Source organism: Anser anser, assembly GCF_964211835.1.
Source record: "Anser anser genome assembly, chromosome: Z".
Lineage (NCBI taxonomy): Eukaryota > Metazoa > Chordata > Aves > Anseriformes > Anatidae > Anser > Anser anser.
Genome location: NC_139723.1, coordinates 76,812,457 through 76,834,072, shown reverse-complemented (window position 1 = coordinate 76,834,072; position 21,616 = coordinate 76,812,457). Strand labels below are relative to the sequence as shown.

At 45.7% G+C, this 21,616-nt stretch overlaps 2 protein-coding genes and 1 long non-coding RNA gene across 18 annotated transcripts in view; 2 read left to right on the top strand and 1 right to left on the bottom strand.

Moving 5' to 3' along the window:
- Window positions 1–5,080: 5,080 nt before the first annotated feature.
- PMAIP1 (phorbol-12-myristate-13-acetate-induced protein 1) lies at window positions 5,081–8,380 on the top strand. The gene is made up of 2 exons (XM_083819265.1): window positions 5,081–5,269; window positions 5,475–8,380. Exons 1-2 carry the CDS (start codon window positions 5,221–5,223, stop codon window positions 5,585–5,587), a joined length of 162 nt encoding a protein of 53 aa, XP_083675391.1. The 5' UTR covers window positions 5,081–5,220; the 3' UTR covers window positions 5,588–8,380.
- Window positions 8,381–9,789: 1,409 nt separating this feature from the next.
- Window positions 9,790–16,413, top strand: LOC310890178. Of its 2 annotated transcripts, none has more exons than XR_014577084.1 (3): window positions 9,790–10,702; window positions 12,645–12,787; window positions 14,005–16,413. It is a non-coding gene; the product is annotated as an uncharacterized lncRNA (long non-coding RNA). The 2 variants fall into 2 exon arrangements; XR_014577085.1 differs by having other exon boundaries at window positions 9,793–10,787.
- The window catches only part of PDZD2 (PDZ domain containing 2), a gene marked incomplete at its 5' end in the record, with an annotated part of 198,081 nt that continues 189,894 nt past the window's right edge, over window positions 13,430–21,616 (bottom strand). For all 15 annotated transcript variants that reach the window (XM_083818841.1, XM_083818832.1, XM_083818843.1 and 12 more), the window contains 3 exons: window positions 13,430–17,707; window positions 19,080–19,214; window positions 21,178–21,448. In XM_083818841.1, coding sequence (XP_083674967.1) covers window positions 17,541–17,707; window positions 19,080–19,214; window positions 21,178–21,448 — 573 coding nt within the window. In that variant the 3' untranslated portion in view covers window positions 13,430–17,540. The remainder of the gene's footprint in view (window positions 17,708–19,079; window positions 19,215–21,177; window positions 21,449–21,616) is intronic.

Here is a 21,616-nt window from a genome sequence, read left to right as displayed (position 1 = left end):
TGTCTAATCTTCACAGTGAAGTAGACTTAAGTCCTCAAAATTTCAAAGGAGAAGGTTCCTCAAAAGACATTGTATTCCTCTTTGGTTCCATCCCTGCTTTCTGGTATTAATTCTGCTTGCCTCTTTCTCCATGTTCCCCAAATAAAATCTTCCTCTGCTTTAAAACTGCTTTGTAGGATTTAGGAGCTCTAAGTGATTCTTTATCAAACTGGAGATCATTCAAACAAGGCACTTCCAAAACCCAGCTTAAAGAAAGTATTGCTCAGATTAGCCTGACAATCTTCTAACCTTTCAGAGCAGCTCCTGTCCCACCTGAAAGAAACACTGCAAAAGCATGGGGGAGATGCTGTGGTGCTGGGGGGGTGGCTTGGTGCCAGATCAGGACACCTGCTTTGGATCCCTCCTGTTAGACTTCGGTGAGGCACCAGAATGCCAGGAAAAAAAATGCCAAGCATATCGTCTGTGGGATTTCCTTTTCCTCTATGCAACTATTACAACAAAGTGCAGAGGGGGTTGTAGAGAACGGGGGGAAATTTGAGGTAGCCAGAGCCTGAAAAAGATCTGGCAGCGCAGCAAGCGATGATACTGTGAATTCTGGAACAGAGCTCATTCAAATAATCATTGAAAATAACCACAGGCACAATGCCAAGACAGGCTTGTGCCAAAAAACATGGCAGCACCAGTGCAGCTGTATTAACAGGATTCGTGATGTTTACAGAGACGCCCCTGCACACAGAAGAGAGTTCTGCAAATATGCCACCAGCTCGATAAACGGTGATCAAAGTCAATATTTACTTTACTAATACCTACTTGTTCTGGATAGCAGTTACAAGGACTGGTCTTTATAAGGATTTTGTTATCTTCGTGAGTGTTAAAACCTGTTTAACGAGCTACCTAATGAATTTTGCCTTCTTTTATGGTGGTCCTTCTTGACTCAAAGCATTTTGGTGACCACCAACATCGGAAACGGCCTCACATGGAACCACCTGCAGTGTCTTTGCTTCTGCTTTCACAGGAAATTCAGCACACCAGGTAATCTGCCCCAGCAAATTTAAGACTTAAGACCAGGAAAAATCAGTCAGCTAAGTTTTCTCACAGTTACTGCTTGATTGAAGAGCACATAGGGATGCAAACTCCCTTATACTCCAGCTATATCACGGAGGGGCTCTGGTACCTAACCACATCCTCAACCAAATGTTACTGCTGTTGGTAGGAAAACTGCCCCTGCCTCTGGTGGGCATCATCAGACCAGAAACACACCTGTCATCCTTCAGAAGCATTTTCCACCACTGAAATAATTAATGCGGCTTGTTTGGCATGCGGATCATCATGGAGATGAGTGTTCATCCACCCTGTCAGGGGGAGAGTGCTGTGATACATGAACAAGCTGTACAGCTCGCCTTTTGCTGAGAAAATGAAATGATTAATCTCCCAAAGAAAGCAGGCTAGAGAAAACAGCGTAAGGGAGAGTCTACAGATCGTTGGTGTAGAGCAATTAGGTAATAATTAAACAGCAGGTAAAACATCTGTAAGTGGAGTGCTCCCTAGTTTCTATTTTGCCTTTTTACGAACGAGAGTAGCAATAGCATTGTGCATAACTACATAAATCTGCATTGACCTCACTGCCGTGGAAGTGTGGGGAGCACGACAGCAAATGCTGGAACCTCAATTTTTCCTGCAGTGTGAGAAGTGAAGCTGAGGCTAATGCCTCAGGGCAGTGGTTGTGTCCCCATCCCTGAAGACATTTGGGAGATGTGCAGCCATGGCACCAAGGGACATGGGCTAGTGATGGGACTGAGTAGTTCAGGCTGGTGGTTGGACTTTCTGACCATGAAGGTCTTTTCCACCTAAATGACCCCGTGATTCCACTTGTACCAGTCAGAGAGAGCCCTGGAGGGTGGCTGCCAGAGAAGGGCAAACAAGACAGAGAGATCTAAGCCACGACGAACACCTGACGGCCTGCTGAGGCCAGCACGCAACGGCCATCGCCCACACTTGGCACGGCCGCGCCCTGTGGCGCTTGCCTGAGATGACCTTTGGCTCGTGCTCCCGGCAGCCACGCTGCCCTTCCTGCTCCTGCTTTCGCGAGCATCAACAGGAACCGTCGAGCTGTGGTGTGCAGGAACGGGAGGAGAGAGGGAAGCAAAGCAGCTCCTCTGCAATCACGGAGCTGTCGGCACGAGACAGAAGCTGGAGGAGCAGGAGAAGCTTCTCGTAACGAAGCGGTGGCAATGATTTTTTTGAGATCGGGTAGGGAGGCGCAGTAACAGCTCGGAGCTGATTCAGCACAAATAACAGAGTTCGGAGAATAAGCGGCCACTTTCCTTTCCCTGTTACTCTTGTTTTCGTTTCTGCAACATTCGTTTTCCTTTCATCACCGCTGCCAGCTGGTGTTATTCATGCTGCGGGTCGGTTACGCCGTGGCTTTTGATCAGATGCTGCTGGTTAGACCGCACTGCCCAGGCACCGGCGTGGCTCTGGGCATGCCATCTCGAGATGATTCTCCCTTCCCAGCGGCGTGTTTCCTCCATCCTCAGGTGCTGTTAAACAGAAATAAAGCGGAGGGCTGCTCCGAGGGGCGGGGACTGCTCCGCTCCGCTCCCACCGATTACCCCCCTGTGGCTGCGCGCACCGTGGCCGCGCTCGGAGGAGCGGCAGCGAGCAGCAGCGTTCATTGCTGCTCCGGCAGAGCAGCCTCCCAGGGACCTGCACTTCCCACAGCCACGCTGCTTTATTTAGGGGAACTGAAATGCAAAACGTCAGAGCTCGCTGGCAGCCTGAAACCGCAGCGGTCTATTTTTCACTCTGCCCCTGTTGTGCAATGCTGAGCGCAGCCCGGCTGCGGTGCCTCCATCACCCAGGGCCAACGATGCTGCGATGCGGGCCAGATCCGGAGCTGGTGCAAGGCAGCTCTGCTCTAAACAGCGGGGCTTCCTGCTTCGCTCCACAGTGCTCACACACACAGCTCCGAGCGTGGCAGCAGGGTGGCACACGGTCAGAGGTGAGCGCTGCAGACACTCCTGACTCTGATCCCCATTTTGCCCTCTTGTCCACCTTTTTTGGGAGGAGTCAGTGCTAAGCAGGACAGAATAGAGAGGCATTGGTTTTCTGCCTTGCTGGAGGAAAAGTCGTCAAAATAATATGATCTAGTAATAGATCTCTCTTGAAATCCACACAGGAGAGCAAGACCACATAGTCCTTAGCCCTGCCCAATTATGCAAAACAAATGAGCGCGGTAATTCTGTTTTTTGTTTCACGGGGAGGAACACACATGCACCCAGCACTGCAAGGGACTGGGCACCTGTCCCTCCTACCCATGCCCTGAATTCATCAGTGCCTTCCTTGCGTTTTGGGGCAGATGAGGCAGGGCAGCGATTTAGGGAGCAGCCATCAGGGCCGTGGGATGCAGCCCAGAGCATCGCGCACTGCCACCAGCATGAGAGCCGACACGTCACGCAGGCTGATGATCTCTGGGGCTGTTTGCCTGCCTTCCCGCCACCCAAAACCCAACAGACCTGTTTTGAAGGAACAGTTTCTTACATAACAGGAATCGTTCGGTCAAAGGGCAGCTCTCCCTGAACGGGCCTGGGTTACAATCACGGGTGCTTGCGCAGCTGAGAAAAGATCCTAAAAACAATGAGTCAAGCAAACAAATCTATATAGCATGTTAAATTTTATACCAAGGGATGAGGGATGAAAGCAAAGCATTCTCAGTCAGCGCAGGGGCTTCTCGGTGGCCAGTTTAAAGGGCTCTGATACCAGGCACCAGCCCAGCACACCACAGAATGCTGCCACAGCCCAGCCACCCTCTTTGGGACCGGCAAAAGCCTCGTCCAGCCACAGCCTTTGTTAGGGCACTGCACCCCGAGACATGCAGGGAAAAGGGTTTCTGGTCTGAGCTGGTGAAAGCTTCAGGTCACAACAGATGTTAAAGTCACCCGCTTGTCTTTAGAGGCTCTGATCCCACAGAAAGGAGCTTCTCGACAGCCCGTTGCAGGCCTGTATTACACCTTGCTCTCTTTCCCTGCTAGAAGCTGTGGTTTGATGTGAAATGTGGGCGTTTACTGGCATCCAGCTACAAATCAATTCTTCGTTATGTCTGACACTTCCACTCTTTATGCCAATCTGTTTTCATTTCCCCTAAATAGGAACTATGGGACTATGGCCTGTGCCACGGCACCAAATAGCAAGTTTCCTATGGCCAGGAGGCAGACAACTGACTCCTGTACTACTGACAGCCCTCCCTGAACTATGCAACAAACTCAGAAGGGCCACACTGCAATTTCAGCTCCCTTTCCATGTAAAAACCATCCAAAATCACAGTGAGCGCAGGCGCGTAGGGACATGGTTTAGTGGGTGACAGTGGTAGTAGGGTGATGGTTGAACCAGATGATCTTGGGGAGGTCTTTTCCAACCTTAGTGATTCTGTGATTCTATGAGTGTGCCCCAGGGGATGGGGGGGAAAGAGGGGGGGGGAAGGGGGGTCAGCCAACCACACCACGACGTGGGCCAGCTTACTTCCCCACGGGTTTTTCAAGGGCAAGCTCATCACCACCTTGAAAAAAACCATACAGTGCTGCGTTGGGAGCACCTCCTGGCTGAGAGCAAGGAGCTCTCAGCAAGACCCTCCGGGTCATCTTGCACTCCCACTCCTTTGCTTCTGCTGGTCCAGGTGCAACTCATCCCCCTCCTCATCTTCTTACTAAGCCCACCCTGCTGCCCACCACAAGCACATCCTGCTCCTTCGCTCCGTCTTGCACACTCCTTGCCTTCCAGGAGCGCATCCTCCACGCCTTACCAAGCCCACCCCCACCTCTCCTTGCTCAACCCAAGCACATCCCTCGCCACCTGCCCCTTACCCACAAGGTGCAACCCCAACCCCTCCACCTCCCCGAGCCCACCCCACTCCTCCATCCCCTCTCCTCCCCCGCTCCCCGTCCTGCCCCGGCACGCCGCCCATCTCCTCTCATTTCGGCACCGGCGGCGCTGTCCCCGCCGCCCCGGGCGCGCTCGGGCACGTCGCCGCCCTCCCATTTTTTTTTTTTGGGGGGGGGGGAGGGCGGGATCCCCGCGTACTTTCCGAACGTCACAGCCCGGGGAAAGCCCCTCCGCCCCGCCGCTATTAGAGCCGCGCTCCGCCCCGGCCGCCGTCATTTGCCCGCCGTCGCCGAGCCGTTCCGAGCCGTGACAAGCCGTGCCGAACCGTGCCGTGTCGCCGCGATGATGCCTTGCAGGACCCTGCGCAAATCTGCACCACCCCCCGCCGCAGGTACACCGGGAAGGGAGCACTGGTTGGGGGGCGGGGGGGTAGGATGATGGGGGAAAGGACGGGGGACAAATCCGGGTGTCACGTTTTTTTTGGGGGGGGTTAATATAGAAAGGAAAAAAAAAAAAAGCGATTTTTTATTTTTTTTTCCCCTCTGATTTGCGGCCGGTAGCGGTGCGGGTGTGAGCGCTGTGCCTGTGCTTTGCAGAGCGGGACGCGGTGGCGGAGTGCGCGCTGGAGCTGCGCAGGATCGGCGACAAGGCGGACCTGCGACAGAGGATCCTGAACCTCATCGCAAAGCTGTTCTGCCCCAAAACGTGAGCCCCCCCATGCTCGGCGGGGCACAGGAAGAGAGGGAAGACCTTGGCTTTGCAGATCTGGAACGAGAGACTTCGCTTATACTGGGGGATGGAGAAAGCTCTTTGCATCGCGTTTTGCTACCCGGAGCCACCGAAGGATGGCTGTCGCAACATGATTTCTTTGGATAGTGTTACAGCATCATCGGCCTATGGATGCCAGGCTAGAAGGAAGCTAGCGCTGGGCAGAGCCCCTAGGGCCGGGTGGCCAGGGGCAGGATGCAGCCGGGCACAACCTGTCGTGGCATCCTTCAGTCCCCGCAGCTACGTCTCACCTTCGGGAACAATCCAAAACCATGATAATAATTAAAGAAAAGTCAGCATCTTGGAACGCGGGACCGTCTGTCACAAGGTGAAAGGCAGCGTTCAGGTTCTGACTGTTCTCGTTTCCTAAAGCTCGGATTCTGCTGGACAGGGGGGGGTGTGTGTGGTGATGGGGATGTCTCAGTCATTAATTAAACCACTATCTTTATTGAAAGGTTATTTGCTGTTAAAAAGTTGTTTCACAGACTAAAAACTACAATTCTATGAATTAACATAATGTTGTGTAATTCTAGTCTATATTATATATATATGTACATATTTATATTTATATATATATAATATATATTTATGCAAATATGCGTACCCTGCTTGCACGAAAGGACTATTTCACAGAACTATCAACTGAATGCTACTTTTTTACTCTCAAAAAGCAGTATGGAAAAGTGTTAAAATCATGACAAAAAATATATATATATATATATGTTTTTTAACTAGAAAAAAGCATAATGTTTTCTGATAGTAAAAGAAATACCCCGTGCATCGCAGAAGGGAACGTACTTTAGTATATCGTTAAATATGACGTATGAATAGATATTATACAAATACAGATATTGAGGTATTTGAGTTTAGGGGAAGAAATTCTTTCAACATGATAAAGAATTTCTTGAGAACAATACGATACCACTGTATTTCTATAAGTAACAATATATTTCTCTTAGAAAAAGAAAAAAAGAAAAAAAAGTAGATCTTAAAGCTGAATCTGAGTTTTCTTAAGTACATTATTTTTTCAAAAAAGGCAGCTATGTCTCTTTGAAGAAATAATCTCAATAGAACTGAATGTTACAGTCAGTACAGGAAAGTATCCTTGGGTTTTTTAAATGTTCGGTGATACTTATAAGCAGAGGTTCTTCCCCTGTACTTCACTTCCATTTCATTTCATGGTATCCTCATCTAAGTTCCGGAACGATGAAGCTGCTGTAGTACACCCGGTGAATGGTGATGCGTTACGCCTATCTCACTGAGGGGTTCCCCTCGGCTGGCTTAGAAGGAGCTGAACTAAGCATGCAGCTCGCTCTCGAGGCAAGTGCTAACCCTGCTTGTCTGTTCTTGTCAGACGTGACCCCAAGCAGTGTTCTTTCTAGCAAGAAAATGCTTGTAGCCGGTCACGTTTTGTTACTACCTCTTCAGTCAGTGTTCTGAAGTATGCAAAATAACCATCTCCTTCCGGAGGTGCAGCGTGAAAAGAAACATGAAGTCATACTCTCGCTTCTCTTACTAACCGCTGCTTTCGTGTGTACGTTTGCACTGTGTAAGGGTGCATAGCTGCACCTCCTGAATTCTGGCTCAAATTACAGTTCTTCCTGCCTTGTAGTGACGTCTTGCTTGTATTTATAATGTGTTTTTCAGACAGCTCTTCTGAACCTGACTTTGCAAAATGGTCGTTGCACAGCTTACTTAGCTTTGCTCGCTGTCACGACCAACCGTGTGTGGCTGTTACTTGCTGACAGTGATTTCGCTGAGCAGAAGGGGGCTGACTTTGCCTTCTGCTTGGAGGACTTCACCCAGTTTCAGCAGCGTTACTGGGAGCTTTGCTGTTGGCTTGAGCCATAGGTACAGTTTCTTCCTCCTCTAAGCCAGCCAACACCTTTCTAGTGAGAATGTAATGTTTCGCACATAGCTGTTATTCACCTTAGTGTCGCAAAGTAGCATGTTTTGCTGACATGTACATAAGTCGGTTTTCCCAGTATTAAAAAGTAAATGCAAAGAGTTTTTGTTAAACACCAGCGTCCAGGCAAAGCTGTTCACCAGGGGCAGCCCTGAACATGGTGGAAATAGTGCAGCTGCAAGCCTTTGGCCCAGGCAGCCCTGCAGACTTCATTGGGGGCACTGCGCCTGTCTGGGCCCCCAGAAACATGCAGCATTAGCATTCACAGTAGTAGCTGAAATGTGTTTGGCTAAGAGTGTTCTGTTTAATGTATGCTGCTTTGAAATTTGATAGAAAAGTAGGTGCGGGGCTCATAGAGCCTGGCCAATAATTTAGGCTGTAGCACACAAAAATGTTACCAAAAAAAAAAAAGTATTGTATCCCCATAAATGCATTGTCTTGGGGCCATCTAAGTTAAGTACCAGTGCAGTGTTTTTCTGTCTAGATCTGCAAGGACTATTTGTTTTTTGTGAAAAGTTTTCATGTTTCTCTGAAACTTGTCAAGAGTACTAGCATCCACACTGAGCTCAGGAAAAAGACCTAAATTAAAGTGATCAATGCTAGTACATGAGCAAATACTCATAGACGTCTTCCCTAAGTTTCCTTTTGTTACTTCGCCAAACCATCTGCTATTGTATGATTAAAAATATGAGTTTGTTTTTCTTAAGGCCCATTCTGGATAGGGGCTGGTTATTTCACTGTATGTCCTATGCATGTATGTCTTGAGTTCTTGTTGAGATAATAAATATGAAATGCTAGCAAGAAAAATGAGTCATTGTTGTAACTTTGTTTTTTTGAGGGCTCCGAATTAGTTGTTATATTACACAAATCCCTTCCAAATAGCTGGAAGTCAGAGGGCACACACTGAGACAACAGCAGAGTGCCAACAGATTGATGCTGGGAGACCAGGCTTTCATTCCTGGCTGTAGAGGAACAAGAACTAACCTTCTCCCTGAACTTCAAAATGGCACACCAAGGCCAAGGTGTTCTAGTATTTTCTAGTGACTTCTGCCTACAGAACATTGTGGTGGTGGCAGGGGCACCTGTCAGGGGTACCTCTGTCAGAAGCACTGCAGCTTTAAGGAAGGAAGAGGATCCCTGGGGATCAATGAAGGGCAGAAATTTTAGCTAAGATTTTTTTTTTTTTTTCCCCCTCCTTGGATGCAGGCAGAAAGACATGCAGGGTTTTGCCAAGGTCAGATTTTGACTTTCTACAAAGTTTGATGTTGGCATTCTGGAATGGAAGGAAAATTGTACCACTTACCATGAGGGATGGCACAGAGCTCCCTCCACAGAGGAAGCACAGAGCTGGGGTCCAAGGACATGGCTATGGGGAGAAGAGCCTGAGACATTCACCGTGATGCTGTGCTTGTCAGCAGGCTTTGCCCTGGCTCCTCGTGCTGCTTCTCCCCAGTTTTACGGGTGGGGAGAAGCACCACTCTTAGGGCACGCATCTCCAGCACAAGGAGGGCTAAAAGTGTCCTGGCCAAAGGCCCTGGTTTCTGGTGAATGACAAAATAAATAAATAAATAAACCAGAGGGGAGCAAGTCCCTGTCCCATCCCAGTTAGCCTCCAGCAGAGCAACTCACACTCCCAAGTCTTGTAAACCTTGTGAGAGCACCCCAAGCCACCCTTACCCAGTGCCTGCACAGTCCATACCGGAGCGCGATGCCGGCGGCACGGCGTGACACGCAGTGACCTGCTCCTCCCTACAAGGCACAAAAATAAAAATCTCACAATAGAGGCACAGCATAGCCATCTGAAGAAGCCTGACTCACCCCAAGCAGATATCAAAAAAAAAAAAAAAAAAAAAATTCAACAGACCAAACCCACCTGCCAGGGCTGCCAGCCCAACATGCTCAGCCCCGGGTCACGTTCGCGCTGTGCTCAGCTGGGCGCAAAGCAGCCCTGTGGCAGCCGCCAGCTCACTCTCCCACACCCGAGACTGGATGCACAAGTGGCATTTCCTAAACAAATTGCTAGACACCAGACAACACCACCCCCCCACCTCCCCCCCCCCCTCCGCCCCTGGATGTTTTTTCTAAGTCATTTGGAAAGCAATAAGTCACATGCTGCTAAGTATTTTTAGCATGTGCCCTGGAAGGAGCTCGTTTTCTTATTTTCCTCCCATCGACACGAGACGGTGTGAAGGCATGACGTGCATCCGTAGAGATGCTGGAGGCCAGACAGGAAGGGCTGGGGATGTGATGCGCTGGCTTTCAGTCTGGCAGGGTTTTCCGTGAAGCAAGTGACTGTCTGATGGCGGGATGGTCAGTGAGCAATAGTCCCGAAAGCTGTTAGGGCTGTAAACAAGGGTCGTTGGTCAAGTGCTGCACTACATCGTCTGGGTGACGGGGTGAGAAACTGGCCGTGCCAAGGCTGCCCTCCCTTCTCATGCACAGTCGTTTTGCAATGCAAATCTCACCAGTCCACGAGCCCTCCAAAAGCATGGAGGCAGGTGTCTGCAGCAGCAGGCATCCCACGAGACAGTGCCTGTGACCTACAACCCTTTCTGTCCCTTCACCTTACGGATGTTTCGGCATTGCTCCCCAATCCACATGAAGGGAGCACATGCTGCTCTGCTCCAGGGACCCCAGGCACCCCCCTGTAGGGGACATCCCCCAGCTGGGCACAGAAGCACTTGTCTCACTGGTGTTGGATAAGGCTGGGAGCTGCCGTGGGACTGCTGGCACCCTGAGTTGCTGCTGCTGCTGCCACCCCAGAGGGCTGGGACAGCTCCAGGACAGCACATTCATCATGGGAGTTTTTTGCCTGTGGTGTTTTCCTGCGTTAGCATGCTCTGCCCAAGTCAAGGTACCACCGTCATGCCTCCTCCCTCAGCACTGAGCCACGGAATCTGACCCAGGACCGCAGCCACCTTTTCCAAGCGCTGCGCTGCAGGGACTCACGGGCAGGTTTCCCCTTACGCCTTCCCCTCCCCGCTCCCAAAAGGGAAGTGACTGAGCTGTGACGGAGGCACAAGGCCCTGTTCGCTCCAGGTCCCTCCTGCCAGGATGAGGAATGAGGGCAGTCACTTTTACTGGCAGCAGCCAGGCTGTGCCCAGCACTGTGTCAGGGCAGGCAGCACGTCGAGGAAATCGTTTCACCAGGTAGGGAAAAACTGCAGGAACTCCAGCTTCATGGAGCTTGTTTGCTCAGCGCAGAGATACCAGCCTGATTCAGCTGCCCAGGGAGGTAAGGCTAGCGTACGCGGAACTAGCAGATGACAGGCAAGAAGGTTCTGGTTTTATTGCTGATTAACTTCAGAAAATACCCTGACTAATGGAAAACATCGTTCCAGTCACAGCTTTGCACAATGCAGGGCAGAAGGGCAACCCCCTGTTTGGGAAGAAGATGGTTATTTACATCAGGAAGTTTGTTGGGAAGGATTTTACATTTTTTAAAGGGGGAAAAAAAAAAACATTTTAGAAATTTTCTTAATTGTGATTAATTTGTGAAATCTTTTAGCTGAGTCAAGTGCTTTGAGGAACACATGACTGCACAGAAAGGGCAAGACTTGGCTGGCTTTCCCTCTAAAGGAGAAGTCTGAAATGGGCCACAGCTCCTTTTGCCAGGGCAGGTGATGGCCCTCTGCATTCAGCAGTGCTCCTTGGTGAGAAGATCCCACCTAAACTCCTTTACCAGAAACAGCAGGGACCGGCCCCAGATAACGCCGCATCCCGTGTTTCCCATGCACCCATTGGGGCAGAGCTGCTGGACACAGGATGGAGGTGATGTGAGAGCACTTATATGACCTGAGAGTGTATAGGAAGAAAAAAAAAAAAAAGCACCAAAACTTCTGGACCAAAGGTCTGAAGCTCCCAGGACAAGGCAAGGGGCTGGTGGTGCAGAGAGGACATGACACCTGGCAACCGGCAGCAGAGCTCGGGGTGGTTTTGCTCCCCCTCACAGATTTTGACAGAATCCCAGAAATCTAGACAGGTCCATAAATGACCACACCAGAGGCAAGTGGACCCTAAGTCAGGGTGAGAGATGTTAACAGACCAGGAGAGCAGCAAAGACATCAGAAATCGTAAATAAACCAGAACTTTTCAGGCAGGATGATAAACTTGAGTGCAAAAAAGTCAATGCCTCTACTTATCTCATTTAGATCTCAGCCCTGTATGTTAGTGATATGGGAATCAAAAAAAGTTGTGCCCCAAACTGTGAAGTCCTCCTCCTTTTTGTGCTAATTTCCCCCATGGACCAATACCCCCAGGCTTTCAGAAAAAAATTAAAAAAAAAGTCTCTGAAACATACTTGGGGTGGATAAAACCAAAACCTAACTTTCTACCGTTGTACATAGCTTAGGGCATAAATGATGTCCCAAGTGCTAACCCATTTATGGATTAAGTCCATCGTGTCTAGTCTCTGCTGTATTTCTCTGTAATGAGCCACTGTCTGGGGCAATTAAGATTTTAATTAATGGTTTTGAAGACTCATCCTACCAAAGCCAGGCTGCTCTGAGGCTTGACCCTATGGATACCCAGCCTTATGTTAGGAGGACATGGGAGAAGGACAGACAAGTGGGCTGCCTTTGTCTAGGAAAGGGGCTCGGGGCAGCTTGGAAGCCAAGGCACCACCTTTTTTTGCAGGGTGATTCAGCACAAGAGCCGGGACTTTTCCCTCTGCACGTGACTCTTGTTCACTCTCGCACCCTTCTGGTGTAGCAGGTGGAAAAGAAACCAAAAGTAAACGCGGCAGCCTGTGGGGCATGAGCCTAAAGACGAGGGCGATGCCTTTGGAGCAGGGGGAGCAATTGCCATCCTCCCCTCTCAGAAAGGCCCACCAGCCCTTTCGGCAGCACTGTGCACCACAGGAACTGGTGTGAAGCTACCAAGGCTCGGCAGGAGGGAGGTGGGCGAGCACCGAGCAGAGGCACGCGAGTAAGAGGGCAGGGCTGGGGGGGCGAGCCAGCCGGGAGTTTCCAGCCATGCAGCTGCTGCGAGCGCCCAACCCAGCGCTCAAAACACGGAGCAATGCACAGCGACTCAGGAAGGCCTGTGAGGAGGATATAAATGCCTAACCCACCATTTCCTTCCCCCGGCTCAGCCTACCTCGCAGCAACTAGCTGACATGTCCGGGCACCTACAGGCAGCGCTGGTTTGGGGCGCCACTGGCATTCCCCGTGTCGAAGTAGCTCCTGAGGAGGACATCTGGACAGTGCTTTCCAGGCCAACTCATCCTTCTGGGAGGTAGGCTTGCTTGGAGCCACACTGCAGTGGCAGCGAAGATGGCTGTGTCTGTAGAAAGGTGGATGCCGATGTTCCCAGTTCAGGGGTTATGGCCTTACCTCCTGCCATGAGTGCTGCTGCAGCTCCATGCAGCACACAGAGGTTACATCCAACCCAGTGCACACCACCAGCATACTGGGGTTTTGGAGGGGAGCTTACCCTCAGGGAAGGTTGGAGACAACAGCAAATACCAGGCCAGGACTAGCTGTATATACATCTTCCCTTGTACATACAGCCCGTCCCCCTATAGCCCAGTTGCTTGGCAGAAGGTTGAGAGGCTTGCTCCTAAGGAAAACTGCATTACACCTTTGCCATCTGCATTTTCCTTGCTAAGGGGCAGGAAAAAAAAAAAAAGCACATCTTTCCAAGATACCATAGCAGGTCCTAGAAAACACATTTTAACACTTCATAAGTGCCTTAACTCTTTTTACACTGAACGACAGTTCTTAAAGGGCAGTATTTTACTTCTAGCTTAGATGCCCATCCTGACAGCACTAATGCTTGGGTCCTTGTGCTCTCCAGGACAGCGTCATCTCTTCGATGTCACCTACAGCCGTGGACCAGCCAGACTTTGGTGTAACAGAAATAAAATACCTGGAGGAGTACTAAGGATACCATTTATTTTCAAAATCACTAAAAAACCCAAACAAAACAGTTTATGGTGATACAGATTTACATAACAGAGACAGCAAATTGGAAAATGTACAATCTATTTCATGTTATTGCACTCACTGTTTATAATATACAAGGCATTTTAAACAGTTTTCATTAGAAGAAGTTTTATTTATATAAATAAAAGTGTAAATATACAATATTATACAAGAAGTGTATCAGGCTAATACACAAAACCTACCTATAGTGGGATCCCCATTTCTCACAAAATCTAGTCTACTCATCAAATATTTGCACGTGTACATTTACATACCCTAAACATAGAAACAGGTAAACATTCCCACCTGGGAATGGTCCCTTCAGATTTTGAAAAGAACCACTGCAGAATATTAACTAGGGTTAATTTTAAGTGAGGATTATTAGAAAACGAGTCAATCAATGGTTTCTTAATACTTATCTGCCCTCATTATTTTTTTTTATTTTTTAGCAAGAAAATGATCAGATATTGCTCCCTCGCTAATTTAGGCCTAACCTCACAGTTTTGTTTTGTTTTTTTCTGAACACAGGTGCAGTCCCCAAAGACGCTGGGAAGAGCTTCCAGGCACAAAAGGCTGCAGAATATTCAATTGTGGAATCACACCGGAGCCTACTCTCATACCCAGGATGTGCCCCAAGCCTAGGAAGCAGCAAAGCCAGACCAGACCAGACCTGCTCTATCTAGGAACAAATTCACTTTGTCTGGCATGCCTTCAGGTCCCTGATGACGAGTTTTGGACCAAGTGCATATTTTCATCCTGATTTTTGGTCTTTCAAGTTGCAGCTGTGAGTCTTTGGAGAGTCACTGCTCTCCTCCTGCCAACCCTTCTGCATGGCAAAGAATTACCATGGGGACTGGCATGCAAACAGCAAGGCCAAAAATGCTCGTGAACATACTGAATACTGATGAACTAATGCAACTTCCTTTGTCATTTTGACGTAACCAGGCTCTCAGAAAAGTAACAGTTACTTTGCTAGGTGTGTAACAGAAGGTTCACTACATGTTTGCTCTATCTATCCTTTTTGTAATAAAATGGACCCCCATTACGTACATCCTTGGGCTTTTTTGGAACTGTCACCCCAACAGAGACATCAGGAATTGCTACTGTAATCAGATTAACACTGGTAGCATCGGTAAAGATGTTTCCTGTTCCTTCACCAAAAATAAAATAAAATAGTATTTTCCAGAACAGGAACAATCAGGGTTAAATACTATTCTTTTTCTTGCTGTAAAGGTAGTAGAGAAGCATATCATTCTACCCATATTAAGTATCAGACTTAAAACATTAAACCTATCTTTTACATTATCGCCACTACTGAAACACACAGAACTCCCTGGCTCTCTTTGCTGTTACTTATCCAACACATATCTACGTGCATGTAAAATAAAATACTGAACAGTATTCAAGTACTGAAAAATAAAAGCCTTCTATATCACTCACAATGAACAGTATCTGCAAATAAGTGTCTGAAAATACTCACCACCTATCATTTTAAGACACCTCAAATTAAGTTTGATTTACAAAATAAGGACTTGATCTTTGAGCTCACACCGGTTAAAGAGGGAGCTATATGTCCTCCTGGCATTGGAACCTCAAAAATTTTCAACTGTGTACTGAAAAACAAAAACAAACTCCCATTTCCTAAAACATATTTGTGATTTACCACATTAAAGTAGCAAAAATTCAGTACTGCACTTGTACGTATTATACATATACAGGTATGCATTTACTACACTGCATTAAATTCCACATGCATTTTATGTATCTATTATACACGCTATTACAATCAGATTTTGGTCACTCCTGAACAAGGCCTAGCCATTTCATTGCCAAATGTCTGCTGTTTTTCAGCAAACAAGCAAAGCTAACTTTTTTATCCCCATACGGTCCTCTGACCCAACGTGCTGCATCTTCCTGAAACCTACCCACCACTGAGGTGACCAAAGGTGAGAAACGGTCCCGATGGAGGGGCTGAGCTTTGGGTTCACAGGGGACCCAATTCCACAGCCGTTTCACAGCATTGAACCTGAATTAGCTTAAACACACATCCTGCGGGCAAAGCGGCTGTAGGACTATGTACAGTATTGCCTCTTTTGTAACCAAAAAGTTGCATCTCTCCCTGGATTCTCGTGCGAGTGCATGTCACTGAAAAAGAATTAACTCTATTTATTTGTAGGCAAACATTGCACAGCTTTTCTGCTCACTTGGTCTCTGGTTGCCTCACAGAACCCAATTTTTTTCTGCGTATCACAAGCTGCAGACTAATGAAGCTGTCACCAAAATGAACCAAACCGAGAGCCCACCATCCCGGAAGCAATTGCTCTAAGCACTGTTGAATAAAGATAAGCAAAATGAATGATAGCATGATCTTGGGATAGGGCCAAGTGACAAGCCCAGAACTTTTTGTAACAGCAACGCGGTGTCTTGCCTTACTATAAACTTCAGATTTGGACCAGCTCCAGGCTGAGAGCTCTTCACCCTGGGCATGCTGGCTGTGAGTGGGTCTCCAGCCTAATGTGACAAACAACCTGAGCACTCTGGAACAAACAACTTGTTCTCAGCTGATAAGGATGCTGGCCCATTTCCTCCTGTATCTCTTTTATGTTGTTTAGCCATCCCAGATGTAGGAAGAGAAATAGCAGTCTCTAATCGTTCGCACCCATACATTCTCCTCCCTATAGAGCAGACTATAAATAACACTGGGCAGCATGGCCCGCTGCTGATACCTCTACCAGGAGTAGAGGTGAGAAAATCCGAACTAAATGCCTGCAGCACTGCAACTCTTAGTTTTGCTCTATCTATACCATGGCTTCTCCCACCTACGCAAATAGTTTTCAGTTTCACCATCCAAAACCCTCAGCATCAGCCCGTACACAGCCGGGCAGACTTACACCTTGCACACACATACTCACCCACTCCCACACAAGCGAAAATAAATACTGGACAGGAAAGGAAAAAAAAATTAAAAAAAAAATAAAAGCCACCACAAATATGGCCAATTCAGATTTTATCTGTTAAAAAACCACATCCTTAGACCACCACTTTCCAGCTTGAGTATTTCAAGTCAGGCAACCATCAACCTCTTGCAGCTGAATAAAAGCAGCCCGGCTTCCAGACGTACTTAGCGATCACTGAAGTCTGTGGGATCTGCAAGTGCTCAGCACTTGAAATTGCTCCTCTTTTAAATATATATGTATATATAAATATACACACAGATACATTTAAATATAAATATATATTTAAAAGTGTCTAATGTTAGAAGCCTAAATTTGAAAATTCAGACCCCAAGTTTTATCGCTCCCCACAACTAACAACTCAGTCTACACCTTGGTGAACGATCACCTAATATTTGGACTTGATTTTCTTGCTCACAAATTTCAACTGTATTATTGCCAAGTGCTTTCAGATACCAGTTGCCACTAAGAGCAGATTCAGTTGTGGTGGACGCTGAGTTAGTTCATCAGTTTTAAGAGGATTTTTCACCTTTGCAATAAAATGCTCATGTTTTAGGCATAAAAGTTGTGCAAAATTATACTTCTCTTTTGTCATGCATTTTTAGCAAAACTGCACTTAGAAGAATAGAGTGAGATTGTTCCAGACATTCTCTTATTATAACAAATAAGGACCAGACCCAAAGTAAGAGTCCTGAAGTCAAGTTATAGCTAAGCGATACAGTACAGTCTAAATACCCACCCTTGTCAACAGGATGGCAACTGACAAGTTGTACTCCTGATGCCCTGCAGGTACTAAAAATATCAAGGACAGGCACAGTGTTATTTATCTCAGTCAAAATACTTTAAACCAAACCCAGTAAAGGTCTTGAAGTTCCATTAAAACTGCCACATAATACAAAAATGTCTCTAGCATTTGGTTTCCTTCATCCTCAGTAACTAGGTGAGATTTTATGACATTCATCACACTCATTTGCTCAGTGGTTCTCCAAGGCTTTTAGCACCTCTCTGTAAAGCATTAAGACACTTCTGTGTGGCATTAGAAACAAGGACAGCTTCTAGCCAGTTTTTAATGTTTTGTCTTAGAAAGTGTGAATAGATGTAGTGCTCCCATCATACTGACGTCCTGGGTTTTCTGATTAGTAACTGAACAGGGCCCTCTGGCACAGATTTAATAATGTTCCAGGCATCGTAGTGCATGAGGCCAAGTAATGATTTTCCACTAACAGCAAGAATTTCATCTCCAGATTCTATGTTTCCAGCTTGCTCTGCAGCACCACCTAGGAACAAAAGGAGGAAAAAGTGACTGAGAAGAAGAAAAAAAATTCCTTTCCACTGTGATGAATAGCAAATAAACCATTCTTCTAGCAGTGATGATTTCAATAGAAGTCACTTGTATTCAGCTCAGCTCTAGCAATCTACCCCCACGCTTCCTCTCAGAGAAAATGCTATTTTAACCAAGAGAAACCCTTTTTCTCAGAATAAAACTCTGTTTATGAAGGAAGCAGCACAGATGTGTGAAAGATGCTGTCCGTTTACTCTATAGCTTTTAAGAAAATGTGATCGACAAAGGAAACATACAGGTGGTATGCAGCATGGATGCATTTTCTCGAACAGAATTTTAACATGTTAATAAGCAGGTAATGCAGCAGATTATAAAATCTAGGTAACAAGGACAGACAAATCAAACATGGGTAGCAAACTCTGGACAAAGACACCAGACACAGGAATAGCCCCTACAGCGAGGCACACCCTTCACTGCTGATAAAAGTAAGTCTTCTGTAATGATAAATTAACTTGCAGTATCAGCCACCATGGGGAGAGGAGGTGAAAAAAGACTGTATCTAAGGATATAAATTAATGACCTCAAAAATTAAACATGCCATTCACTCTAAGAATCATTTTGAAACAGGAGAAAAACACATGCAGGGAAACTGATAAGCAATTCAGGAAACACCATTTTAACTTTTTTTTTTTCCTTAAAGAAGGACTATATCTCTGGAAAGTAATCCCATAAAAATGTTGATCACCCACAGCTTCATTGACAGTTTCAGCTTCTTTTAAAGTGCTACGTTTTTCACTAAACTGAATACCAGACTAAGCCAGATAAAAATCACAGCATAGTTCTGGCATTGGTTTCCTTTCTATACACAGTTTATCTAAATTTAGCCACCTGCCGACAAACAAAGCATTCAAGAGTGGCTAATACTGGTATCTAAGAAAATTAACAAAGAAAAGAAAAGTAAAGTTAATAAATGGGTATAATGCAGGATGGCGTTTTGAAACCACACTGATTATCTCCTTTGTGTTTCTCTCAGAAAAGAGAATCAGATAAGACTTGAATTTCTCAAATCGCTACATACTGTATTGCTGCTATAATTTAATGTCTACAATAGCAGACAAGCCTAGGAAGGAAATGTATCATATTTAGTAAATCAGACTGCTGAACACACATTTACTAGCAGATGCAATCCATACTCATTCCCAGGAGTGCTTTTTTCTAATGACCACTTTGGTTAGTAAGTGTTAATACGTGGAGGACACAAAAAAACACACTCATTTTAAAAAACTGAATTCAAGAATTAAAATGTCTATACAATACATACAAGGAAAACTGGGATAATATCCACTGTATTTCCATGTTTGCCATACCTTTAAATATTCTTTTTACAAGTAAGGGCCTGTCTCCAGCAATGGAAGCTTTTCCACCATCAAGACTGAATCCCAAGCCAGCAGAGGTTTTCAGTAATTCGACACAGATGACATCATTCATGTCCAGGTTTGGATCTGTGACAGAATACACACAGCATCTTGTTATGCAGCTAACAGTAAATTGCAAGTTGTGTTTGGTTGGGTTTGTTTTTGCTGCAGTGACAAAGCAATTCAGAGTTCAGTTTATACACAAACTAGAACGTGTTGTCACCCAGTTTCTCAGAAGTGAATGCATATTATCGCAGCTGTGAAAGGCTGATGGTTCAAAATGTATTTATGCACTCAGACATTTTCACTTTGCATATTCAACAAAAACCTGTCAAGGCATTTTTGTGTGCAAATTTAAAGCTGAACTTAGTAAAGACTCTAAACATCAACAAAAGAATTGAAAAAATTATTAAAATAGTGTGGAGAACATTTCATTTTCTTTTATTTGTTTCTACCTCATTATCCAATGAATCACGTCTTTTTAAATAACAGTAATAAATGAGACATTACATTAAACAAATGTGATCCATCCTCTTAAGGGAGAGTTTGTAACCACTCATTAGTGTGATTAATTGTTTCTGTCTCATATGTCTGGATGTAATTATAATTGCCAATATGTTTATGCCGACTCCTAATTATCAGATATTTTTAGAATGCAGTAATACTGTAGTTGACATAAATTACGATTTTGCTTAGGAGCAAATAAATAAGTCTATAGTTTTGGGAAACAGGACCCTCTTTGCCTCATGTGAATGTAAAAATTCTGAGATCTGCAATATCACAAATTAGTGTTATCATTACCTCAAATGTCATCTACAACATATGAAGATACGCTTTGTTTCACAGGATGGAAACACGTCCTTAATAACCCAACGCTACGTTATTCGTGAGATAATGTTGCCCCCTAGTGTCTGCAGCCTACAGTCTGCATTGCCAACGTGCAGGATGTAGCATGTTTAGGGTAGAAAGGGATTCTGAAGTAATCACTTATATTACACCCACGGGAGCAATTACTGAACGGCTGATCCATTTACAGAGTGCCTTCCTCTTTCTTTTAGCTGTATTGTAAAACTTTCCTATAAAATCCCGTGAAACCATAAGATAATAAAAACAGCAATGGAAGGAAAAAAAAATACACAAAAAAGAAAACTGTAAAGACCATGGCTGATGAGTTTAAAATACAGGAGCAGCAGCTCCTTTTCGGTTTTCAGGGTGCTCTGAGCTGAGTGCCTGGTACTGCCCAGAAAGGCCACCAAGTCTCTGAAAATCAGCTGTAACCACTGCCCGCTCCATCCCAGGGACACGGCATTGCTTCGGGATGGAAACAACCATCACAGGTCAACCCCATGCTCCTGATGCAGCAGTATATGCTCAGGCAGGTACTAAAGGGTTTTGTGCCTTACTTCTACAAAAATTTGGGGTGTTACAAATGGATCTCTCAAGTGCATTGAAATGTTGCCCTGTTCCCAAACAGGAACTTATATTTTCACTGATAGCCACTTAACCCATTTATTCCTAGTTTTCTATGGGATGACTGCCTTGAATTTGACTTAGCTCAATTTACTGTAATACCAAAGTCATTTTTCCATCTGTCTGTAGTAGAAATAGTATGAAATCTTCTTTTACAAAGAACAAGGACAGTCTCTATGGATAACAAACCCCAAAAGAGTTTGTTTTTTTTAATTTTTATTTTTATTTTTTTATTTTTGGCTGTTTGTTTTCTTGCACAAACTACTGCTATTACTTTAAAGGAATTTATCACAGATTGGAAAAATATATGGCATCACTAACTTTAATAGAAATTGGATTAGGCTCTAGATGTCTTTCTAACTTTCTGCCTAGTTATGATATTTAGAACAAAAATACTACAGCAATAAAAAAAACCTGCATTTGGGCTCCAAAGAGAACAAATAAAAATTAAAGGTAATTTAATTTGCTCCCTTCAACCACATAAGGCACAGACGCTTTTAATCTAAAACACATGGACATTTTCCCCTTCAGTCTGCTCTGCAAGGGAATCCTTCCAAGTATTCTTGGACAAAGATCATACCTGTTCCTATTTCCATGGAAACATTCTTTCCAGACCCCACACATTTTCTGCCAGTAGCTGATATCTCAAGTCTGGAGGAATTGTTTGCTTTGTCTTTTTCCTTCTGGATGACAATGACCGCATATTTGTGTAGTCTCGCCTGATGGAGAGCATTCAGGACATCCCCATGGACCGAGCTTGCAAGAGACTTGCCGTTGATGGACAGAACAAGATCTCCTCGATGAATAGTCCCTTCCTGAGATGCCACTCCTTTGGAAAACACTCTGTGGACCTACAAGAAAGATTTGAACTTAGGGATGTATCAACCTTGTGAGCACCCATAACACTCTACATGCCAAGGTGAACATTCAGTCCCTACTATCAAAGTTTGCAATCACTGCCCGCTGCCTGGTTATCAGGCATACAACATTTGGTTCAACGAATAGCCTTGAATACTAAG